Source organism: Nyctibius grandis, chromosome 17 (genome assembly GCF_013368605.1).
Source record: "Nyctibius grandis isolate bNycGra1 chromosome 17, bNycGra1.pri, whole genome shotgun sequence".
NCBI classification, from domain to species: Eukaryota; Metazoa; Chordata; class Aves; order Nyctibiiformes; family Nyctibiidae; genus Nyctibius; species Nyctibius grandis.
In genome coordinates this window covers 480,842-503,615 of record NC_090674.1, presented here as the reverse complement: position 1 = coordinate 503,615, position 22,774 = coordinate 480,842, and the positions used below count along the sequence as shown (strand labels likewise).

General features: G+C 54.0%; 1 protein-coding gene across 1 annotated transcript in view; it reads left to right on the top strand.

Annotated features, from left to right (window-relative positions):
* The window catches only part of EPHA8 (EPH receptor A8), a 51,842-nt gene extending 30,856 nt beyond the window's left edge, over nucleotides 1-20,986 (top strand). Inside the window, exons 4-17 of the mRNA XM_068415072.1 lie at nucleotides 5,656-5,811; nucleotides 6,887-7,222; nucleotides 9,691-9,815; nucleotides 9,999-10,161; nucleotides 11,347-11,443; nucleotides 12,075-12,142; nucleotides 12,665-12,790; nucleotides 13,466-13,651; nucleotides 14,274-14,335; nucleotides 14,730-14,939; nucleotides 17,323-17,472; nucleotides 18,668-18,858; nucleotides 19,260-19,415; nucleotides 20,872-20,986. Coding sequence (XP_068271173.1) covers nucleotides 5,656-5,811; nucleotides 6,887-7,222; nucleotides 9,691-9,815; nucleotides 9,999-10,161; nucleotides 11,347-11,443; nucleotides 12,075-12,142; nucleotides 12,665-12,790; nucleotides 13,466-13,651; nucleotides 14,274-14,335; nucleotides 14,730-14,939; nucleotides 17,323-17,472; nucleotides 18,668-18,858; nucleotides 19,260-19,415; nucleotides 20,872-20,986 — 2,141 coding nt within the window. The remainder of the gene's footprint in view (nucleotides 1-5,655; nucleotides 5,812-6,886; nucleotides 7,223-9,690; nucleotides 9,816-9,998; nucleotides 10,162-11,346; nucleotides 11,444-12,074; nucleotides 12,143-12,664; nucleotides 12,791-13,465; nucleotides 13,652-14,273; nucleotides 14,336-14,729; nucleotides 14,940-17,322; nucleotides 17,473-18,667; nucleotides 18,859-19,259; nucleotides 19,416-20,871) is intronic.
* Nucleotides 20,987-22,774: the final 1,788 nt, after the last annotated feature.

Sequence of the window (22,774 nt, the reverse complement as noted above, 5' to 3'; positions counted from 1 at the left end):
CAGATGTCCAGGCTGGATGCAGCCACTCTAGACCATCATGGTTCCAGTTTGCCCAGCTCTACATGTAGGATTACTCTTTATACAACTTGTCCTGGCAGCTGTGAGATCCGGGTGTTGAGCAGGAAGCTGTACAGGGTACCCTTTGCTGCATGTGCCATTTGCTTGCAGCCTGATGCGTTTTGCTGGCTTTGCAAAATCTTCATGGGTGAAAACTCCCCATGTCCCCCTCTCTGCAACATTCACAGGTGTGAAGGAGTGGGAGGTCGTGTGAGTTGTGGGAAGAAAGGCGAAGCAGTGGGGAGGTGGTGTGAGGTGGAGTCCGGGATGTTATGAGATGACTTTAGGCGTGTGGAGTGGTGTGATGGGTTGTAAGGTAGTATTGGGGGTGGGAAGGGTTGTGAGCTGTGCAAAGGGGGTGCAAGGTGGGAACTGGGCTGTGTGAAGGGATGTAAGGTGGTGCTCAGGGGCAGGAGGTTAGGCGGTGATCAGGGGTGTGAGACAGTGCAGGGGCAAGCAGCACGCAAAGGATATGCAGAGCATCAGCAGGGCCATGGGGTGATGCATGATCTGGCAACCAAGAGCTTGCCTGAGAGACCCAGCCCAGCCAGCCGCCAAAACCCCCTCCAGACCATGGACCAACTTGGGGACAGAGCCTAGGCTGTCCTGGGATTTCAGGAAAAAGGGAGCACAGCCTTGCAAAAACACAAGGTTTGGGGAAATGAGGTGGATGCCTCTTTTTAAGACATGACTGTGAATAACATGCTTCTGTTTCAGTGTCTGTGTCATGTTGGAGCTGAGAGTGGAGGCATCATGCTGAAGCTGGATTGAAAGGAGCTGGGATTTTGTGCGTTAGCTTATCCTGCAGCCTGGAGGGCTCTGGGACCGGCTCCTGTATCTGCCTGTCACAGTGGCTATGACACCCTTATTTTCATCTCTATCTCTTCTCTGCACCGCCAAAGGGAGGTACACAGCTGCTCTTCTGTGCTTGCTGATGCCCAGCTTTGTTGTAGGGTCAAGGAAGGGGGCAATTGATGGCACTGGTGCCACGGAGCTGCTCCATGGCACATTCCCAGCCGTGCCTTCTCTCTGCCCAAACCTCCTGGGTTGGGGATGGAGCTGAGAAGGAGTGACATGGGGTCGATGCTCGTATTTTCAGCCCCACCAAAGAAGCCCTTGGTGGTCCCTCTGGGGCCACCTGCAGAGCACTAGTCCCAGATGGCAACTTTGGACTGAGAAGAGCAGCTCATTCCCGGCTAGCGTATCCTCGACAGGTTCATCTATCATCTCCCGAGCACTGCCAGCTTATTAGCAGATGTTGTCCTGTCCCCAGAGGATGGGGAGGGAGGGGAAAAAATGGACCGAACTACAGATGGCTGTCAGAGCCCTCCCCACACTCACTATTTCTGAGACAAGCCTGCTGCTCCGGGGCCCCTTGGGCAGGTGATGTGTGAGAGAGTGAGGCTGGTGGGCTGGGAAAAACAGGCAAGATGTGCTGTGCAGCAGGAGGGATCAGTGGCAGCCCCATGGTAATGACCCCAGCAGGCTGCGGTGATAACTGGGGACCCACCTATGTGACAGAGGCTGGAGATGTGCTTTGCCAGGCACAGGTTGACTGTTGTTTTTTGTAGGCTGTGCTTGTGACACTGGGACCAGCCAGGTGTCTGGGCTGCAAGCCCAATGTAGACGTGCAAGTCTTGAGCTGGACTGTGGGCGAAGGTCTGCTGCTGTCCCATGTGCACTGCAAAACCACACCATGAGATGAAGCTGCAAGGACAGGCAGCCTTGGCTGTGTTTTGCAGGGGGAATGGCACTAGGGACAGGAGGAGGACACCAGCAGCAGAACTTCTGGTGGTCCACAAAGAGGCAGGACCTGAGATCCTCAGACACAGAGCAAGGGTATCAATTGCATAAAATAATAAAAACAAAGAAATCCCCACCTTCTGCATGGGATTTCTGGGAGGGCACTTCTGGCAGGTGGCAGTACCTGGTTGCAGTGAACACAGCAGGAAAAAGGGTCTGCACCTCCCTGTGGGTGGCTTCAGATTTCAGTGGCTTCAATGTGTGCTATAACCACGGCTGTGGAGTCCTGTAGATTTTTGACCTCGTGCTTTTGATTGCATTTTTCTCGCTGGCCACTTCTCTGTTGGGTTTGCTCTGACCAGAGCTAACCCAGGAGGTCCTGGTCATCCACGTGTCACTGGCCTGGCATGAGAGAGCTCAATCCAGAGCAGGACATGCCTGTCATCCTGTATTGTAGGGATTTCATATCTTATACACGTTCCAAGCTGGTGCCTTGTCTCCCGTGCCTGCAAAAGGCTTTGCACGTGTCCTGCTTCCGCCTAAAACAAGCACAGAGACACACAGAGGTGCACGACCCCATCCAGAGCAGTGTCTGGCCCAGCCCTGGTTGCTCTCCAGGACACCTTGCGTGCTGATGCAGTCCAGGTGGGAGGTGGCTCCCAATGGCTCTGTCCTGGTGCACAGATTCACCTATAATTTGTCATTTAGGATAATTTTCCCCCTGAGTGCATCTAAAATAATTGTGAATCATTGCTGCAGGTAATTAACATTTTTTTTTTTACAGCATTAAATGCTAAGTGATTACAATTGCTTGGTGCAAATCTGCTGTGCTTCGTGTTCCCATCCTTCCTGCTTGCCTGTCTCTCCATACCTGATATAGCACTGATTTCTCTGCCCTTAATTAAATATTGGTGGGTGGAACCACCTCACTGCCTCTTGAATCAAGAGTCCCCTGGTTGCTGGTTCCTGCATGGGTAGAGGTGAATGTGGTTTGCAGGTACAAGGTGGGGTTCATACAACAAGTTGAAGATGGCAAATCCTGGCATGCACACTGCCCAGCACGGACTGTGGAGCTGTCTCGTTGCTCAGTTTCCCATCTGGTAGGCTGTGCTCACGCTGTGTCTTCATCCTTTCCACATGGAAAAACTACTAACTTTTCTTACAGGTTTGTTGGGGTTTTTTTCCCCCAGCTGTCTACCTCCCAGATTCGTCCTCACCTGAGAACAGGTTGTGACAGCACTCGTCTCAGTCTTACACCCAAACCAAGGGATTGCAGACCAAAAGGTGTTGCCGCATCAGGCAGAGGGCATTCAGTAAAGGCAGAGACTCCCTGGCTCTCTTGGTGCATGGCATCACGAGGACTAGTCAGCACCAGAGCTTGGCAGATGTCGCGGACTGTCCTTGGTGTGGCTGGGTGGGGACAGCAAACCTTCTCTCCCAGTTCTTCCACCCCTGTTTTCTCTCCCCTTCTGATGCCCTTGAGAAGGTGAAAGGTGTCAGGAGAGCTGGGGAGCAAAGCCAACCCCGAGCTGCTGCAATTTCCTCATCAGTCACATCTGCCTTCCCTTGCATCCCCAAGTTTGGGCATTTCTTCTCCTTGCTCTGATGCCCTTTAGGGAGTAGAGGAGCAGGAATTTATGAACAAACTCTGGAGCTTCTGGCCTTTGTTTTTTCCAGCCTGCTATCCCAAGCTGTGATAACAACCTGCGATACCAACATCTCTGGCACGTGCAGCACGTGTACATCCTGCTGGTGGTATTTCTCCCCTGTCTCTAAAGCAACATTCAGTGCACAACTGTCACGGAAGCTGGTGACAGAGTCTGAAGAGGGACCAGCAAGCCACCAGGGACATGTGTGGCTGGAGCACAGCCTTCAGCTGCCATTGCTGGAAGTAGCTCCGTTATAAAGAGGCCATAGTATTACTCTGCAGTGTGTGATATGTGAAAGAAGTTGGTTGCAATCAGTCCAGGCAGATCTGTGGCAAGGAAAAGAGTGTTTTTAATAAGAAAACAAATCGGCACAGAAGCAGAACAAACGGCCAGCACAGAGGGACCCAGACCACCGGGGATGCTGGATTGCAAACAAAACCCTTCTACATGCTTGGAAGCAAAAATTGAGGCAGTATGCAGAGGTGGCCACTGGGGGTAAAGATGGGAAAATGAAGGTATTACTGCCTCAGTAGGGAAAAACAGAAATGAGTCAGAGACAGGATTAAGGCTCAAATCACTGGAACTGGTCCTAGAAGTACTTGATGAATATGGGGACCCAGACAGAGCCTGTTTTTCCTTATTTGGAATCAAAATCTGCAAGAGAGGACAAATCCTTCCACCCTCAGACAGATACCTGACATGCCACATGTCATTCTTGAGCTAATTGATTTTCCTAACAAGAGATGAGTTGTTTGTTTGTGTGACAAATGATTCACCCGCGGGACTGCTGGGAGAGGTGGGGGTATGATGGAGCAGACCGATGCCAGCCCTGGCGTGGGATGAGTGTCTGCTCCTGCCGCAAAGCCCCCAGCACCAGGAGGAGGCAGAGCAACTGAAGGTGGGTTGTGCTGTCAGAAAAAGCTCAGGCTGGCTCATTTGGCTTTGCTGTCCCTCCGCAGAAAGCAGGCAGCATGCCTGCGCTGCCGGTTTGCTGCAACATGAAAGAGGAGAGGGTGTTTTCCCTTTGTTTTGTGCAAGGAAACTTGTTGCTTTGTACAGTAGCTCGCCGGGGGATTGCAGAGGGACATGCACCGTGTCCAGGTGTGGAGCTTTTAGTTCTTGAAACTGTCCACATGGATGCTCTTGGGCACCTGGGCAAACCCAGCATGGGTAGTATAGCAACCACTGTGAAGTGAGGACTGTGCCATAAATTTGCCCCATAAATGATGGTTCTTGGAATAGTTAACAAGGTGATTTTGAGTGCTACCTGGTTTAATCTTGCCCTGGGGCCAGGTGGTGGCCCGGAGGGGTGGCTGCAGTGGGGAGAGGTCTGGAAAGCAGGCACGGGTGCAAGGAGAGCACCTCGAGCTTTGCAGACAGCTCACAAAAAGCAGAGGCACTCTAGTCTGCTTGTGAAACAGTGGGGAATGGGTACCAGGATGGCAGTAAGTACAGCCTGGGCGAGAGACAAAAGCAGTTTTCACAGAGCCTGGTTTCCAGATGGACAGCTGGAGGGGGGACTCACACAGGCACTGGGGAGAAAGACTGGTTTCCCACGCACTGGGGTGGGGGTGAGAGCAGGGTCCAGCTTTGTGTTGGTGGGATCCACTGAGTCATCAGTGGTGAGGCCACACCTCGAATCCTGTGTTCAGTTTTGGGCCCCTCACTACAAGAAAGACTTTGAGGTGCTGGAGAGAGTCCAGAGAAGGGTAACAAAGCTGGTGAAGGGTCTGGAGCACAAGTGTGATGAGGAGCGGCTGAGGGACCTGGAGGTGTTTAGTCTGGAGAAAAGGAGGCTGAGGGGAGACCTTCTCACTCTCTACAACTACCTGAAAGGAGGGTTTAGCAAGGAAGATGTTAGTTTCTTCTCCCAGGTAACAAGTGATAGGACAAGAGGAAACAGCCTCAAGTTGCACCAGGGGAGGTTTAGATTGGAGATCAGGGACAATTTCTTCCCCAAAAGGGTTGTCAAGCACTGGAACAGGCTGCCCAGGGCAGTGGTGGAGTCCCCATCCCTGGAGGTATTTAAAAGCCATGAGATGTTGTGCTGAGGGACATGGTTTAGTAGTGGCCTTGGCAGTGCTAGGTTAATGGTTGGACTCGATGATCTTAAAGGTCCTTTCCAACCAAAAGGATTCTATGATTCTATGGGATGCTCCTTGTCCAGGCGCATCCCTCTGACCTCTGCCCGTTCCCTCCTCTGCAGCCTGCCAGCTGGGATTTTACAAGTCGGCCCCCGGGGACCAGTTATGTGCAAAGTGCCCCTTGCACAGCCATTCGGAGAACCGGGCAGCCCATGTGTGCCGCTGCGACAGCAGCTTCTACAGGGCGGTGCAGGACCCCCCCTCGGCCGCCTGCACGCGTGAGTACCCCGGCTGCCCAGGCGCCCGGCTGCTCTGCCGTGGGGCACGCTTCAGACACAGCAGATGCTCCCAGGCTGAGCCCAGCATGCACGCTCGCCTCTGTGCATGCTGCCCAAGGCGCTGTAGCAGCATTTCAACCCCAGGTCTCCCTTCGGCGCACGAGCTGAGACCCCCTTAGCTGCACTCGCTCACCGTCTTCTGTCTCATCCTCATCCTGCTGCTCTCCAAACATCCCTGGCCAGGGTCTGCTCCTCCAGGGCTCTCTCTTGCAATGGAGCAGGGTGAGACCATGACTCTGCTGGCAAGCTCACCTGCTCACACACCAGCCAGCATGCCAGCCACTTGCTGGCTGCTTTCCTTTGCAGAAATGCCCAGGGTGGTCAGACCCCTGGGAGACCACGGGGCAGCACAAGTGTTGCTGTGCTCTACTTTGCTGCGGGTGAACGGTGGCACTAGGGCTTGTCATACAGTTTCAGCTCAGCTCTGAATAGGCTGCTTTGAGGGGCCCGGTGCTATTAAAAGTGGACAAGAACATCCCAGGAGGAGTCCTCCTCTCTGTAGTTGGTCCAGGAGGGCAGAAAGGTGTGGGGCTGCTAGCTGGAGCCAGGGTGAAAGACAGGTCAGCAACATCTAACTTGTGTTTCCTTAGGGGATATCTACCCAAGACTGGTAATGTCCCCAGGAAATGTAAGTTTACCTTTTCCTTTAGAGGAGCAGATCCTGTGCTCCACTGTCCAGTCCATCAACACCTTGGCTCTTCCCCCAAAAGCTTCATGCATCCCCATTGCTCCCTGCCTCCTCCAGAACAAACATCAGCTCTTGCCTGCCTGGCATTTGGCATCCTGATCCAGAGCATCTTACCCCCATGGCATTTCACCCCGAGACCTGTCTGTGTCTTTGCTGTCTTCTGTTTGGAGCCTTTCCTACTCTGGGCAGCTCTGTATTCCCTGTAGCATCTTTTGTACATGCAGGTACACGCTGCCCAAGGTGCACCTCCCCGTTGGTCCCATGCTCTGCCAGTCCCACCACACATCAGCAGCACCCACTCTGCCTGAACCTCTGCTTCTTTTCCAGGGCCCCCCTCTGCTCCTGTGAACCTGATCTCCAGTGTAAATGGCACCTCGGTGACACTGGAGTGGGGCCCGCCCCTGGACAAGGGGGGACGTGCTGACATCGTGTACAACGTGGTCTGCCGGCGCTGTGCGGGGAACACTGGCCAGTGCGAAGCGTGCGGCAGTGGGATCCGCTTCGTGCCGCAGCAGATGAGCCTGGTGCAGGGAGCGCTGACAGTGACCAACCTCCTGGCCCACACCAACTACTCCTTTTGGGTGGAGGCTGTCAATGGTGTGTCTGACCTCAGCCTGGAATCCAGGAGAGCCGCAGTTGCCAACATCACTACAAACCAGGCAGGTAGGAGGAGCAGACACCCCCCACAGGCTTTGCGCATGTGGGTGATGATGATGTTGCTCTGACGTTGCTCCAGCCAGTGTCTGCAGGAGCCAGAACCTGCACCAGGAGCCAAGGGCTGGTTTGGTGATGAGCATGGGACCCCCAGGAGATGTCACCCCTCTCCTCTTTGCTGCTGGAGGTGTGTTCAGGGAGCCAGGATGGGCTGGAGACAAGCTGCTGCCCAAGGCAACTCTTACCCTTCTCTAGTTCATGGTATCCTTTTTCATGCTCCTTTCCCTCCACTTCAGCCTGCAGCCACTGGTGGAGGCTCCTTTTCTGCAGGAGACAGGGGGCACGGAGAACATGTATTTATTGACAGGAATGCTAAGTGGAGCACGAATCTTTCAGGCTGTTCCTGCAGCCTTCTGTCCCTTCCCAAAGGGCCAAGCAGCAGTTCATGCTCTGCTCTTAGTTCACACCAATGCCAGTCCCTGGCAGGTGACAGCAATGTTCGCTGGGAAAAGTCTCTCTCAGGCATGTCTCATTTTTGCAAATACCTTGCTGTGAAATGCTCTTTCCCCAGGAAATACTTCTGAGCAATGCTCCAGCCCAGGTGGGCCAGGACCTTGCTCCAGGGTCACCTGGGCATCTCCTCAGAGCAGAGCCCAACTAAGTCCCTTTCCATGGAGCCTGCTGTAGGCAGAGGGGACCGGGCAGGGACTGACCCTTCTCGTTAATCCTCCTGGTTGGAGACAAGCCCACGGGAACTTCCCCTGATGCTGAGCCCCTTCTGCTCTCATGGCGGTGGTGCCAGCAGGAGAAACACAGGGAGCCTTGCTGGGTGAGCTCATGGCTGGCACAAGAACAAGGCCCTTTTGTTACTGCTGCCTATCCATAGCACTTCTTCAGCCCTCTGCCAAGCCCATGTGGAAACGGGGCTTTTGCCCAGGGAAGTGGTTGTGTCACGAAACACTGGAGGCATTTAAAAGCCGTGTAGATGTGGTGTTTAGGGATTTGGTTTAGTGGTGGACTTGGTAGTGTTAGGTTAATGGTTGGACTCGATGATCTTAAAGGTCCTTTCCAACCAAAATGAATCTGTGATTCTATGAAGTGGCTCAGTCTTGCTGTGTCACTCCTTCATGATCCCTCCAAGTGTTGATGAGCAGCGTCAGCGTGATGCCTCAGAGGCAGATGCTCTCGGGAAGTGCTGAATATTCCCATTTCAAACTCTCTGCTGGAAAGTGGATGCTGAGCACGTGCTGCGAAACCAGGGGGTTGGGAATTTGGTAGTGATTGAAGTTTAGCTGCTGTGCCTGCACGGTGCACCAGATGCTGCACATCACAGAGCATCCCTGTCCACCCTGGGGGGCTGAGGGAACCCTGCCGCACTGCACAGGGTGGCTTGCTCATGCTGGGTGCTGGTCACTTCTGTCCCCCCAAGCCCTGGGAGACTGAGCAGGGCAGGAGCCGGTGCAGCAGAGGTGCCCTGGGGCTGTTTGGAGAGATGATGCTGCACGTGCCTGCAGGGTTTAGCTGATTTCCTCCATCCCACCCAGTCCCAGCTCCCCGGGGCCCTGTGTCCTGACTGATTTCTGCTTCTCAGAGGAGCTAGCCTGAAGACAAACTGAGCTATAAGTGCTGCCTTTCAGTCCCTGGGTGCCCCACTGCTACTGCAGCCTCTTCATCCTCTTTTGGTCTCTGTGCTGCTCCAGCGATGCCCCTGAGCTGCAGCCAGGGCAGATGGCAGCTCTATCTTCCTCAGAGCTGCCACATCCCATTTTTCACCTGGCAGTTAGGGTCATGAGGGGTGCCTGACCCCTTCCCATGAGTGGGACCCAATGGCTGGCACTCTGTGGGGTCCTTCCAGCGGGGATTTTCCCAGCAGGAAAATAGGCTGGTGATTTGGCTCCTCCAGCTGTGGCAGCTCCAATTTGGACATAGCAGGTACAAAGACTGATTCACAGGCTCCCAACCCAGACCCAGGCAGGTGACAAGTATCTCAGGGCAGGAGAGCACCCCAGGGCACCTTTAGACTGATGCTCAGTCCCTGATCACCCCTCTGGGCCTTCATCATCTCCCCTTTCCTGCTTCCCCTTTCCCTCTCACCCTTCCCCAGGTGGGGCAGAAGGGGTCAGGGTCCTGCCAGGGATGTCCACAACCTCCATCCCTGCAACCCCTTCTCCTTTTGGGCCCCAGATCACAACAAAGCACCAGTGTCCCCTCCTGCCTATGCTGGGACAGTGCTCTCCTCTTTCATCTCCTCGGAGCCTGCTCACTCTACAGGAAAGGGATCGAGTCAAATGAAGCAAACAAAAGCCCGTTTGCAAGCCCCTTCACAGCGCTCACCTCCACATGGCTTTAATTAAAACAGAAATATGGTTTAAACCAGGGGTCCTGCACGGGGCTCCAGTTCCACCCTTCCCTGCTGCCCCCACCCATGCAGGACCCCCATCAGCAGGCACCTAACACCCTGCTGTCTGCATCCCCAGCCCCATCCCAGGTGGTGGTGGTCCACCAGGAGAGCACAGGCCAGAACAGCGTCACCTTGCTGTGGCAAGAGCCAGACCAGCCCAACGGCATCATCCTGGAGTACGAGATCAAGTACTACGAGAAGGTAACGCTGAGTTTGCTGCGGTAAACCTGTCCCAGGGTGGTGGATTTAGACAGGGGCATGGCTCGGTTTAAATCCTGCTGGTGCAATTGCTGCTATCAGCCAGCCTTGCACAAAGGACTATTTTGGAAGACTTTGTGGTTGCTGTGCTGATGAAGCAAGGTTTTTGGTGTTGCTTTTCCCCAGGACAAGGAAATGCAGAGCTATTCAACTCTGAAATCCAAGGGCACCACTGCCACCATCTCTGGGCTCAGGCCTGCAACCCGCTACATTTTCCAGGTTCGGGCTCGCACCTCTGCTGGCTGTGGGAGGTTCAGTCAGATTGTGGAGGTGGAAACGGGGAAGCCAGGTGAGTGTGTGTAATTGTGGGATGTGGGAAGTGTGGGGAGAATGGGGGACGGTGATGCCCTTGTCCATGGCGATTGTGCCTCTGCCACGCAGGGAGAGAGGCTGGAGGCACATCTCCTGGAGTTTCAGCTTGCAGGGCTTGCTCGAGGTTGCCCTCCTGAGATGTGCTTATATGTTAGAAAGAAGAAGGAGGAAGGACATAGCAGTTAATGCAGGGAAGACCTGGTGAGGTCCTGAGGCTCCAGACTCTGGTTTGATGTATCCCTGTGGTTTTTCCAGAGCTGTACTTGGTTTCCCTGTGTGTAAATGGTCCCTGTACACTGGGAGAGCCTCAAAAATGGGACTGGATGGGGAATGGTTCTTTATCTGGGGGAAGAGTGGTTAGAAAGCGGCCCGGCAGAAAGAGACCTGGGGGTGCTGATCGACACCGGCTAAACATGAGCCAGCAGTGTGCCCAGGTGGCCAAGAAAGCCAATGGCATCCTGGCCTCTATTAAGAATAGTGTAGCCAGCTGCTCTAGGGAAGTGATCATCCCTCTGTACTCGGCACTGGTGAGGCCGCACCTTGAATCCTGTGTCCAGTTCTGGGCCCCGCACTTCAAGAAAGATGTTGAGGTGTTGGAGCGAGTCCAGAGGAGGGCAACTAAGCCAGTGAAGGGTCTGGAGGGTCTGACCTATGAGGAGCAGCTGAGGGAGCTGGGGGTGTTTAGCCTGGAGAAGAGGAGGCTCAGAGGTGACCTTATTGCAGTCTACAACTACCTGAAGGGAGGTTGTAGCACAGTGGGAGTTGGCCTCTTCTCCCAGGCAACTAGCAATAGGACAAGAGGCCATAGCCTCAAGCTTCGCCAGGGGAGGTTCAAGTTGGACATTAGGAAGCATTTCTTCTCAGCAAGGGTCATTAGCCATTGGAAGGGGCTGCCCAGGGAGGTGGTGGAGTCACCATCTCTGGATGTGTTTAAGAAAAGACTGGACATGGCACTTAGTGCCATGGTCTAGTTGCCATGGTGGTGCCAGGGCAATGGTTGGACTCGATGATCCCAGAGGTCTCTTCCAACCTGATTGATTCTGTGATTCTGTTTGATTCCGTGATCTTTGAAGAACATGACCCCAGTGGGGTAGGTGAGTTTCTGAGCAGAGCAGAGTGCTTCTCACTCCAGTTCGCCTCATTCCTACCCTGCTTCTTTCAGTCTCTCTCCAGTACGACACGATGACGATTGTCTGGATCTGCCTGACACTCATCACTGGCCTCGTTGCATTGCTGGTGGTCCTAATCTGCAAGAAGAGGTAAGTGTTTTCTGGAGATCGGTGTGGCTTGTCACCAGCAGGGCAGGAGAACTTGGGTGCAACTTTTCTCCTCAGTTTGTTCAGAGCATCCATAGGTTAGGGGTTCATAAGCAACCAAGGAAGTTCATTTAGAAGTCAGCATGCCTCCATCTTCCCTGAGGTAGATCCAGTCTCCAGACCTTCCCCTTGTGCCAGAAGGCTGAACAGCAATAGCCATAGCAATAGTGATAGACATAGTACCAGTACCACTACCAGTACAAGGCCTGACTGGATGGGCTAGGAGGTTGGTCAGGAGTAGAGAGGTCTCTTCTCCATCAGAAAAGTCCAAGAGGACTATGTGCTGCTGAGACAGTCATGTGGAACACACATGCTGATGCCCAGAGGAGACAAAGGGGTTGCAGCTTTTAGCACTGACAAGCCTTGGAGAGCACCTGGAAAGTACCTTGCTCCAGGCCAAATTGTCAGTCCAGCAAGACGCAGGAATGCAGCTGGTGGAGGGCCAAGTGTTAACTCCAGATCCTCCTGGGCCGCCTACAGCCCTGGCACGCACTGCCTTCCACCCTGCCTTTTGGGCTGCTTGTGGGAGCTAGGGATAAGAGCACCTCTTCTGTCTCTTGTGTCTCTATGGCAGGCACTGTGGGTACAGCAAGGCTTTCCAGGACTCCGACGAGGAGAAGATGCATTATCAGAATGGGCAAGGTAGGGCTTCTGGGGTATGGAGGACCTCAACCCTGTGTATGGGCAGGGACCTGGACCATTGCCCCCTGGCAGTGCTGTGGTTTCCAGGGGGAAGGATTTCAACCACTGCCTGCTTCTGGGAATGTGTCTGGGAGAGCTGAGCCAGGGCTCTGATCTCAGGAGCATCCTGGTAACGGGGTTGAAGGGCTGCACAGTGTGAGATGGGACTGCAGTACGTTCATCCCAGACAGCAGCAAGCCAGAATAGTGCAAAATTCATCACAGGCGAGGGGTGGGGGGTTGATGGAGGGGGACAATCACATGGAGGAGATCTGGGCCACCAGGTCCTGCACTGCTCTGAGGACACTGGAATGCCAAAGAGTGCCTTGGGTTTCCTTGGGGCTGCAACCTCTGTGACTCCTCATCATGTCAACCCAAGAAGTCCTGCCCCTGCCCATCCTTTGTCCGGCAGCTGGGTGCCCCTGCTTCTCGACAGGGCTGCCTGAAAGAGCTTATCTCCTCTCTCCCCTTTGAAACTTGGCAGTGAAGTTCCCCGAGTCCAAGTTCTACGTGGATCCTCACACATATGAGGACCCCTGCCGAGCCGTGCATGAGTTCACCCGTGAAATCGAGGCCTCCCGGATCAAGATCGAGAAGGTCATTGGGTCTGGTGAGTTCCCAGGCCAGGCTGCCTCTTTGTATCACATCTGCTCAGGGAAATTCACGGTCTAAGGTTGTGCTGTCCCCATGGCCCGCTGGGACCACAGCAGGCTGCGCAGCACTGACACAGTGCTCAGCCAGGGCTTCATCTGCTCCTTATCCTTTTGAGATCGAAAACATGGATAGAGTGGGGTTTTTTTTTAGTGCATGAAATAAGCTCTTTGGAGGCAGCCTGGTGCAGAGGGTTGCTGCTCAGCCAGCGTGGCACCTACAGCTCAGGCTGACACGGCAGATGGCTCAGCCTGTCCCGCGTGGGTGCTCCAACACGGCCACCCTGCTTTCAAACCTCGGAGCAAGCGTCTGGGGTGACAAGATGCAAATGAAATGGCAAGCAAAATGGTAAATTTTCAGAACAAAAGGGTTTTTTGCATAGGAACAGGGGCTTGCGGGGAAGCACGGGGCAGAGACGGAGCTGGAACTTCACCAGCAGCACCCCAAGGGCTTAGCCCAGAGCAGAGGTGGCACTGGAAGCCGATGGTGGGCAATCCTTCCTGTACTCAGAGGCAGCAATGCACAAAGAGCCCAGGAGTCCTGAGGGGCTGGAGTATGCTTCGAGCATGCCACAGACTGGATGATCCATGATGCTCCTCAGCTCCCCATGCCCTCACTTTCCCTTGCCTTGCAGGGGAGTCCGGAGAGGTGTGCTACGGCCGCCTGAAGCTACCAGGGAAGAGGGAGATTCCTGTGGCCATCAAGGCTCTGAAAGCAGGCTACACAGAGAAGCAGAGACGGGACTTCCTGAGCGAAGCCAGCATCATGGCACAGTTCGACCACCCCAACGTCATCCATCTGGAGGGGGTGGTGACCAGGAGTATGTGGCTGGTGGGGTTGAGACCCTATGGTGGGACAGAGCTGGGATGTATCTCCCTGTGGTCACCCTGGGAGATGGGGATCAGGGATGACTTTGGGTGCACTCCATCCTTCAACTGCCCCAGGTGCTCACTTGTCAGATGTCCATTTAGCTGGGGTCTCCTCCATCCCACCCACTTGCCTTCTCTTACAGGACAAACTTTCCATGCGGCAGTTCCCTACCTTGCTCCACAGTGTGCCCAGGTCAGGGTTATTGGTTTAGGAGATGTCCTACCCATTAGCATTTATTTTAAAGGCTGCTTGTATTGAATCATAATTTGAATTCTTCCTTCAAAAAAGCACATTCTAATGCAAAACGTTATGCTAATGGAATGCAAATTTCAGTGGGATAACAAAGCTGACCTAGCCACATCAATAGCACCTGGAGGGAGGAGTAAGTGTTGAGGTTATTGCCACATCCCCACCGTCGTGCCTGTCCTGCATGGTGCAGGGGTCAGATAGCTCTGCGGGGCTGCAGGAGATCCACGGGCCTGGATTCATGTCTCTCCCAGTAAAAGCCTGGCACTGGTCATCCCGGAGGAAGGTGACTTCTCTGCTAACTTGACCTCCCTTGTCTTCTGCAGGCAAATTGGTAATGATTGTTACTGAATACATGGAGAATGGCTCGCTAGACACCTTCCTCAGGGTAAGGAGCTCTTTTGTATTTTTATTCACTGCACATCCCCCTGGGCCGAGTGACTGCAGGAGAGGCTGGTTTCTGCTCCTCAGCATCGTGGCCACTGCGACCCCGTCACGACAGTGGTGTGCTCTGGGCTCTCACCTCCCCAGCAGACACCAGTTCCAGGGCATCGCGGCCAGCTCCCCAGAGCAGGACTGCAAAGGCAGGGGCACCTGCCTGAGTGGTGTGTCAGAGGTGCTGGAAGGACAGGAGGTGGGCTGAGGGGACAAGAGAGAGGCATTGGGGTTAGAGGAGGTACTAAACCAAAGAACAGAGGTACTACGGGGTTAGTTTAATGCGAGCAGAATCAATAGGATGCTGGTGAAAATTGTGAATGAACTCTGTGTTATTTCCTCTCCAGAAACGTGATGGCCAGTTCACCATCATCCAACTGGTGGGCATGTTGCGTGGCATCGGAGCAGGCATGAGGTATCTGTCTGACCTGGGCTATGTGCACCGGGACCTGGCTGCCCGCAACATCCTGGTGAACAGCAACCTGGTCTGCAAAGTGTCTGACTTTGGCCTCTCCCGCATCCTGGAGGATGACCCCGATGCTGCATACACCACCACGGTGCGTGGCTCCTAGCATTGCAGTCTTGGTGATCCTTACTGATGGTGATTGTCCCAGGCCACTGACAGATGGAGAAGTTAGACACTCTCAAGTGAAGGCAGGGAGGGCAGGAGTGGAGATAGTCACTTCACTGCTGATGTCTGGACCAAGAGCATGAACTCAAAGAGCTTCTGAGCCTTAATGCATTGTCCTTCATACAAGGACATCCCAGAACCGAAGTGTGCAGTGAACAAAGAGAAACAGGGTGGGAGAGCAGGGATCTGATCAAGCCTCCCCAGCCAACAGCTCTTGTGGTCATACATGGCCCACTGCACAGGGACGGTCCCATGTTCCCATTGGAGTCCTTCCCTAGACCACGTAGCTCCATCCACTCCTTCACTTGTCCTAGAGCCATCGGTCAGTGTTATGGTACACTCTTCAGCAGCGTGGCCACACACTGGCTTTTCCATGTGACTCTGCCTCTTTCAGGGGGGTGGAAAAGGTGGGAATTGGCTTTGCAACCTAGATGATTTTGTTTTAAGGTAGGAGGCTTTTATCTGAAATCATTTTAAGATTTTCTGGCCAACCTAACAGCTCTGGAGCTTGATGTGCTCCTCCACTGGAGGTCATCAGGGGGGTAATTAAATATATTGAGGGAATGTGCTCTTTTTGCACTTCTCGGGCAATGAAAGGAATTAGTGTGCTCCCCAGGCACACCTCTGGCTTGGCAAATGTGGTGGATAAACATTTCTCAATGGAGGCCAGTTTAGAGCTGCCGCTGAGGAGTTTGAGCATCACTTTTCAGAAGGACCGGGACTAGAGAAGCAGGAAGTGCTTCAGGCTAGTTTGAGATAGCTCATGGCACTGCAGAGCAGGGCCCAACGTGGTTGCAGCTCTGAGGGCTGAGTGCACAGTGGCTCAGCCTGGAGAACATGGTCTTTATGCTCTTGGCTTGGCTTCAGCCAAATGGTGAAGTGAGTCACAATGTGTCCTGTGCATGTCTTTGTGTTCAGCTGTTCCTTTTGGTTTCTCAAGGAATAACTTGATATTTCAGATCCTTTAATTTTGGGCAAGGTTCCTGCTACTTGGTTCAAGTACAGCATCTTCTGCCTCTTGGCTTTGGGACTCTCAGAGGAAGGGTAAGAAGGTCCCAAGATCAGCTAGGCAGCCCATCTCCTTGTTCATGACCTACAAACACACATATAGCCTGCCCGTCCTCCCACCAAGCCAGTCTCTGAGCTTTCCCCCAGTGCTTTTAATCTTTGCAAAAAAATTTCCAGAGGCAGAATGTCAGTGACACACTGGATCAGGAAGGTGACCTGAGTGACCAGAGCTCGTGTATTGACCTACCTGCTGACCTTTTCCAATCCTGCCCAGTTTCTAGAGACACTGTCTCATGTCCTCAGTGTGAATGCAAGCAGGGAGGTCACTGGAGTATGGAGCAGCCACCAGGCATGTCACAGGCAGAGGCTATGAAGTGTCTTGGCACAGTGAAACCCACCAGAGCTGGTTGCTCTGGAGGAAGACTAGGTGCATAGTCTGGATAGAGTTGAACCACAAGGATGCAGTGACAGGATCAGGAGCACGAGATCTCTGGTGAGGTCTCAGTCAGGGTATCCTGAAAATGAAGATGCTTTCTTGTTCAGAAACTTGCGGTAAGATCGTATCCTGTGTTCCTCCTCTATTGACCTTGACCTGCTCAGGAGATGCCTTCCCAAAAGGGACTCTCCCAAAGGACACATCATTCATCTTCGGTCCCCATCAAGGAGTGCACCAGAGTAGGCAAGACTCAGTTGTGTGGAAGCAACTTCCCTAGACTGAGATACCTGAAAGGTGTTCCCAAGCACATCACGCCTGCCCCAGCTGCTCTGTGCCACAACTTTCCTCTTCAAATGGCTGGCAACCACACTTCCAGGTTAAAAGTATTCTTAGCCCATTTATTGCTGATTATTGTCAGCATGGTCCTTTAATTCAACAAGTCCTCCTCTTCAGTGCTTGCCTGCCAAAACAGTAATGGACAGGGAGCACATGCCATTGCTCTCCTTGTCTGCTCAAGTCAAGCTCTCTGCCTGCGCCCAGGGTCAGCTCCATGCTTTTGTGCTCTGGTAGCCCTTGGATCCACCTCATCACTTTTAATTCCTCTCTCTTGAACACTGAGGTCCAGAATTGTGGATGAAGAAGACCTTGTAAAACAGCACAGGTTTCTCCTTGCTCTACTGGAAATACCTTGAAGTCATCCTTCAGGTACACCTCTAGACTTATCTTGTGCAGATTGCCTCCTCAGTCCTTTCCAGAAGATGCCATCCCAGCATATTGCTTGTGTAATCCTCTGTCTCAGCTCCAGAGAGGTAGGGATGCCTGAGCCCTGCATGCTCTGAGCCTCTACCGTTCTTCCCTTTTTCAGGGGGGGAAGATCCCCATTCGTTGGACAGCTCCGGAGGCCATCGCATACCGCAAGTTCTCCTCGGCCAGCGATGTGTGGAGCTACGGCATCGTCATGTGGGAGGTGCTGGCCTACGGCGAGCGCCCATACTGGAACATGACCAACCGGGACGTGAGTGGATGTGGGGCAGCACGGTGGCAAGCCTGCCTTTCATCCTGCCCTCACCCAAGCCAGCCTAGCAGGGGGAGCTGGGGAAAAGGGACCCAAAGAACAGCCGTTGCCTCTCTTCACATTCTCACAAGGGTCTGCACAATGTGCTTGTCCCCTCAGTGGGAACATCAGTGTGTTGCCCATCATTGTACCACACAGCCTTTCCCCTTGCAGCACCATGACTCCTGTCGGTGCCTGATTGTGCACACTGTGGGTCTCCTCATCCCTGCTGCTCTGTACAAGGCTTTCTGCTGGCTGCAGAGCTTCAGGACGTGCTGTGCCACCTTTCCCATTCCCTGGAAGAGGTCAAGGCTTCCCTAGGATCACTGCAGCCCCACTGCATTAACCTGCCAGTCCCTCCTGCACCCAGTGGTGGGGGTCCATCCCTTCTACTGCCCACGTGAGGCTGCTGAGAGCCTCAGGCTTGCACCACCTGGCAGCAGGCTTTGGACTTGTCAGAGTTATGGGTAGCCTCTCTTACCTCAAGAGTAGCATAAAAACTGTAGGAAAATGTAGGTTGTATTTCTGACTACAACCTGGGAGCAAAATTTCCAAAAGGAGGCAATAAAATGGATATTTTGACTCTGCTGAACCACAGGACCCCTTTTTTTTTTACCTATGGGGACTATAAAACTATCTGCCTTCTCCCTGCACTGGGAGTCCTGAGAGTCCCCTCCCTCCCTGGTGCTTTTGTTATTTTAGAAAGTGGCTTTGGTGACAACAGGGCTTGGATGCAGGGGCTTACACTACCTTCTCTGCACAGTTCCTTCGAGCAGGGTTTCCTCCAGCCTTGCTGAGCGGTGGCAAGCCCTGGTTGTAGAACAACTGAATGTGAGTGCAGCTCTCATGGCTTGTCTGCTGGAGGGAAGCTGCAACATTTTAGGCCTGTTGGACCACTTAATAAATCCACTGTCACAGCAGTGACTTCTTGTACGTGTATGGTATCCAGCCTGCTTCCAGCTCTCCACAGAGACCGCACACAGCTCGCTGGCAATGCACACGTCATTTAGCATGAATCTTGTGTACACCCACCCTGCTTCCCCATCTGATGGCCCCAGCAGCTCACGCACCAGGGATCTTCCCTGTGTGCTACCGTCTGGGGTGCTTGGAGTGGGGCAGGAGTGGAGCTCCACTTCGACATGTGGTTCCCTTCCAGGTCATTAACTCGGTGGAGGAAGGCTACCGCCTGCCTGCCCCCATGGGCTGCCCCACAGCCCTGCACCAGCTCATGCTGGATTGCTGGCAGAAGGACCGCAGCGAGAGGCCACGCTTCTCACAGATTGTCGGCATCCTGGACAAGCTCATCCGCAACCCTGACAACTTGAAGTGCACAGCCACCGTGAACCGGTAAGGGCTCCCTGAGCTGCCATGATGAGCAGGGGTTGAAGATGACGCTGGGCAGAACGTGTGGCTGGCAGCAAATAAGGGATATTTCTGTCCAGCTCTAGCAGCAGTGGCTTCCCCTGTGACCACGGACATGCATAGGGCCCATGGGCACAGGTTGTGGTGGGCAGTGTGAAGCATCCTGCACTTGGCTGCCTTGCTCCCACTGTGGCATCCCCACACCAGGGTCTGGTCAAGTATGTACAGCAGTGCCCACACAGTGGCGTGCCTGCCTTTACCAGCCTGCAAGGGCTCTCTCTGTCATGCCCTTACCTGCAGGGTCACAGGCTCTTTGAGGTGAACCTCACAGCCTGGCCACCTAGGACCAACACCTCCTGGTCTAACCCGTTCTGTCCTGCTCCCAGGTTCACCCAAACACCCTTCGACAAGGGTCTCCTTGACCTGGCCAGCTGTCTGACAGTGGAGGACTGGCTGGACTCCATCCGACTGGGACACTACCGAGACAATTTTGCCATGGCAGGGTACTCCTCCCTGGGAATGGTGATGCGCATGAATATCGAGTGAGTACCAGAGAACAAAAAGCACTGGTGAGGTTGCCCTGCACCACCCCACTAGCCCCAGGCAGTGGCCATCTTGCCTCGGCTTGCTCAACCTAGTTGGTCCCCGAGCCAGAGACATACCCCTAAGGAAACTGTGCTTGGCCCATACCAGGTTCACGTTGAGACCTGGGATGATGCCCAAGGCTGTGCTGACCTTTGAGAGGAGATGTGGGAGTCATACTGAACGGCTGTGATTACCAAGTCACCTTTGGTGCTCTGTAGTGGCTCTTCAATGTCACCATAGGGTCACAGATAATGTGGGTTGTAAGGCACTTGAGGAGGTCACCTAATCCAACCTCCCACTCAAAGCAGGGTCACATATGAGGTTGCTGTCTCCTTGTAGTTCTGACTTTTGTTTCCCCTGCAAAAGGCATGTCTGGATCACAGTGTGGCTGGGCCATACTGCGCAGCTTCTCTGGGATCATTGGGAAATTAACAGAGCTAGGGGCCACTTCAGAGCTTCTTCAGACCCCAGTGCACTGGACTGGCTCCCTGCTCAGTGCAGCTAGGCAAGGAAGCACCATACAGGGCCTTGGAGTGAGTGGAAGGTCATAGCCAAATGACCAAGGCTGGGTTAAGTAAGGAGAGCTGGGGAAGATGTGTCCCACCACCCATCCTCTTCCTCCTGTTGTAAGGAGCTTGCTCTGCCACCTGTCCAGGGGTTCTCCAAGGTGGATGATGCTCCAAGCAGTACCAGAAAGTATGACAACTATACCTGCTCCTACCCTGGACTTACATTCCCCATCCCTTGTAGTACTAGGGCTGACAACAACCTCTCCTGCCTCTGAGGAGACTTGTTCTCTGTCAAAGGCATGAGGCTGCCAGGTGGTAGTTCCCGTGACTTGGGAAAGATGTGACAGGACATGCATTGGTCAAGGTGGGGCAGGTAAAGCAGGAGCCAGTGAAAGGGAAGATGGAGAGACGCAGGCAGAGCACTGTCATGTGCATTGATCAGAGGCTGTACTTGGGGCCTTTGCTGTGGGATTGAGCTGATACTGATCCATGTTTCTCATGCACATTGGGGAAGATTTTGAATGGGGAAGGCTCATCATCCATCCATCCTTCTGACTGGGTTATCTGAGGGCATCTCGCTAAAACTGAATCCAATTTCAGAGCATCGATCTTGTCACCTACCAGCCTGTCAGGAGTGATCCCCCTCCTGCTCCTGCTCCCCCCTTGGGCTGTCACAGCAGCCCTGTCACAAGGATGTGCTCAAGTGAATGGCAGCCTCTGTGCCTGGGAGGGTGCCCATGGACCCTCAGCAGCAGCAGCCTTGTGCTGATGGGCCAGCGGAGAGGAGCCAGGCGTGGGGTCCTGGGCTGGTCCATGGGGTGAGCACACGGGGAGAAGCAGTGTCTCTCTGGGGCCGGGCACAGGTCCAGCCCATGGGTTGTCTGACAGTGTCTTTGTTCTCCAGGGATGTTCGGAGTCTGGGCATCACCATGATGGGCCACCAGAAGAAGATCTTGAGCAGCATCCAGGCCATGCGCTCCCAGCTGCTGAACACAAATGGCCCCAGGAGGCATCTCTGATCACCAGCTTTGCAGACTCGCATCGGGCATTCCTTAACACTTACCCTGGCAAAGGGGCAGCAGGGTGGTGAGCAGGAAAAGGGGCACCAGACCAGGAGCTGGAGCCCCACCAGTATCTCTTTGATTTTGTTGTCAGTGGAAACTTGGCTTTCCAGATACCTTGATGGTCCTGCTGCCTCCTTCCCCCATGTGAAGGGGGGAGCAGCCTTCCAAGTGGGCGAGGGACATGTCATGCCTCTCTCCGTCCTCTACTGTGTCCCAGTGGGACTCGGGAGGCCCCACACAACTATGCAGGACAGGTAGTAACCCCTTCACACAGCGGGATGGCCCCAGCTGCACTTGCAGATGGAGGGGTATCAGATGCAACAGCAATACCAGGAGCAGTGGGACTGGGCTTGCCATGGCAGATAGCTCCTTTGAATCTGACAGCTGGGGAGTTTGTTGGATCTCTGAACTGAGGAGGGCCCCACAGGCTGCCACACAGCAGAGACAACCCTGGTCCCAGTATCTCCCCCTTCCTGTATACTCCAGCCTGGATCTCCTGAACTGCACCAGCCTGCAGGTGACTTCATGGTCCACTTCTACCAAGCCTAGGAGGGCAGGGGACAGAATACAAGCTGGCAGTGCCAGGAACAGCTGACTGCATGCAGAGGAGACTTCCCCAGCATGGAGGAGAGGTGGCCAGGGTTTGCTATCTGGAGCCTCAAGAAGCCCCAGGGTGCTGCACGAGACTCTCCACCTCTTGAACCCACCAGCACTGCTCCTCTCCGGATCCAGAACAGGCATTCCAGGGCAGCCCAGGCACATTTTCTAGGGCCAAAAACTCAGGTTTCTCCCCCAGCAGAACAGGCATCTCCTGTCCTCTGGCCTCCCCCAAAGCTGTACCAGAGCAGAGAGGAGTGGGAGAGGTTGCTTCCATCTCACATGACAGAGGGACAGAGAGACTTCTGCCAAACTCTTCTTTGTTCTTATATTACCCTAGTGAAATCCAGTGTGCCCCATTACCACACTACCTGCCTATGCACAGGGCTGCCATGTCATCTGCAGAGGAGGGGTCCTGAGCAGCATTTCCAGCTGCAGTCACACAGTCCTATGGCTGGGGACAGGGGCTCTGGACAAAGAGCATCTTCAGCACTACCCAGCTGATGAGCCTGGTGACTGGGAGCTTGGCCTCTCCTCCACAGCTCTCCTCTCTCCTCCACAGGAGCATCTCTTTCGGTGAGCTTGCCTGGTGTGGAGCAGTGGCCTGCAAAGACTTGTGGAGCTGGACTGAGAGGCTGAGCTGGCTGCAGAGATGCAGATGTGCCAGGGAGGGGGGGCAGGCTGTGGGCTGGGAAGGTTTCTCTTGGGTGTAAATACAATTTTCTATGGGTTTGGGAACTGTTTTACTGAAATATGATGTTAAGTACACAAAAATGGTCTCAAAGCACAGAAGCCTCAGTTGCGGGGCTGAACTCACTGCAAAAAAATCTGCTGGGAGCGTGGCTGGGGAGGGGGGGCTGATGGAGAGGGAGAAGTGCTGGAGGGGAGCCACGCTGACTGCCAGGGACCAACCTGGCCCACAGCATCCTGTTAAGCACTGGCACAGTAAATCCAGCATCACTCAAATGCAGGTACTGGTAGGATGTGGCCTGAGGTCTGTTCCTCCAGTGCTGTTTGGGCACAAGGGGGGTGGGGGGAGGGTTAAAGCCATTTCTTGGCTGCAATAATCCTGGCTAAACTTGCCTTTCTGGGGTTGGTTTAGCTTTCCATCCAGGGCGCTTATGTCCTGATGGATTCTCTGACTGT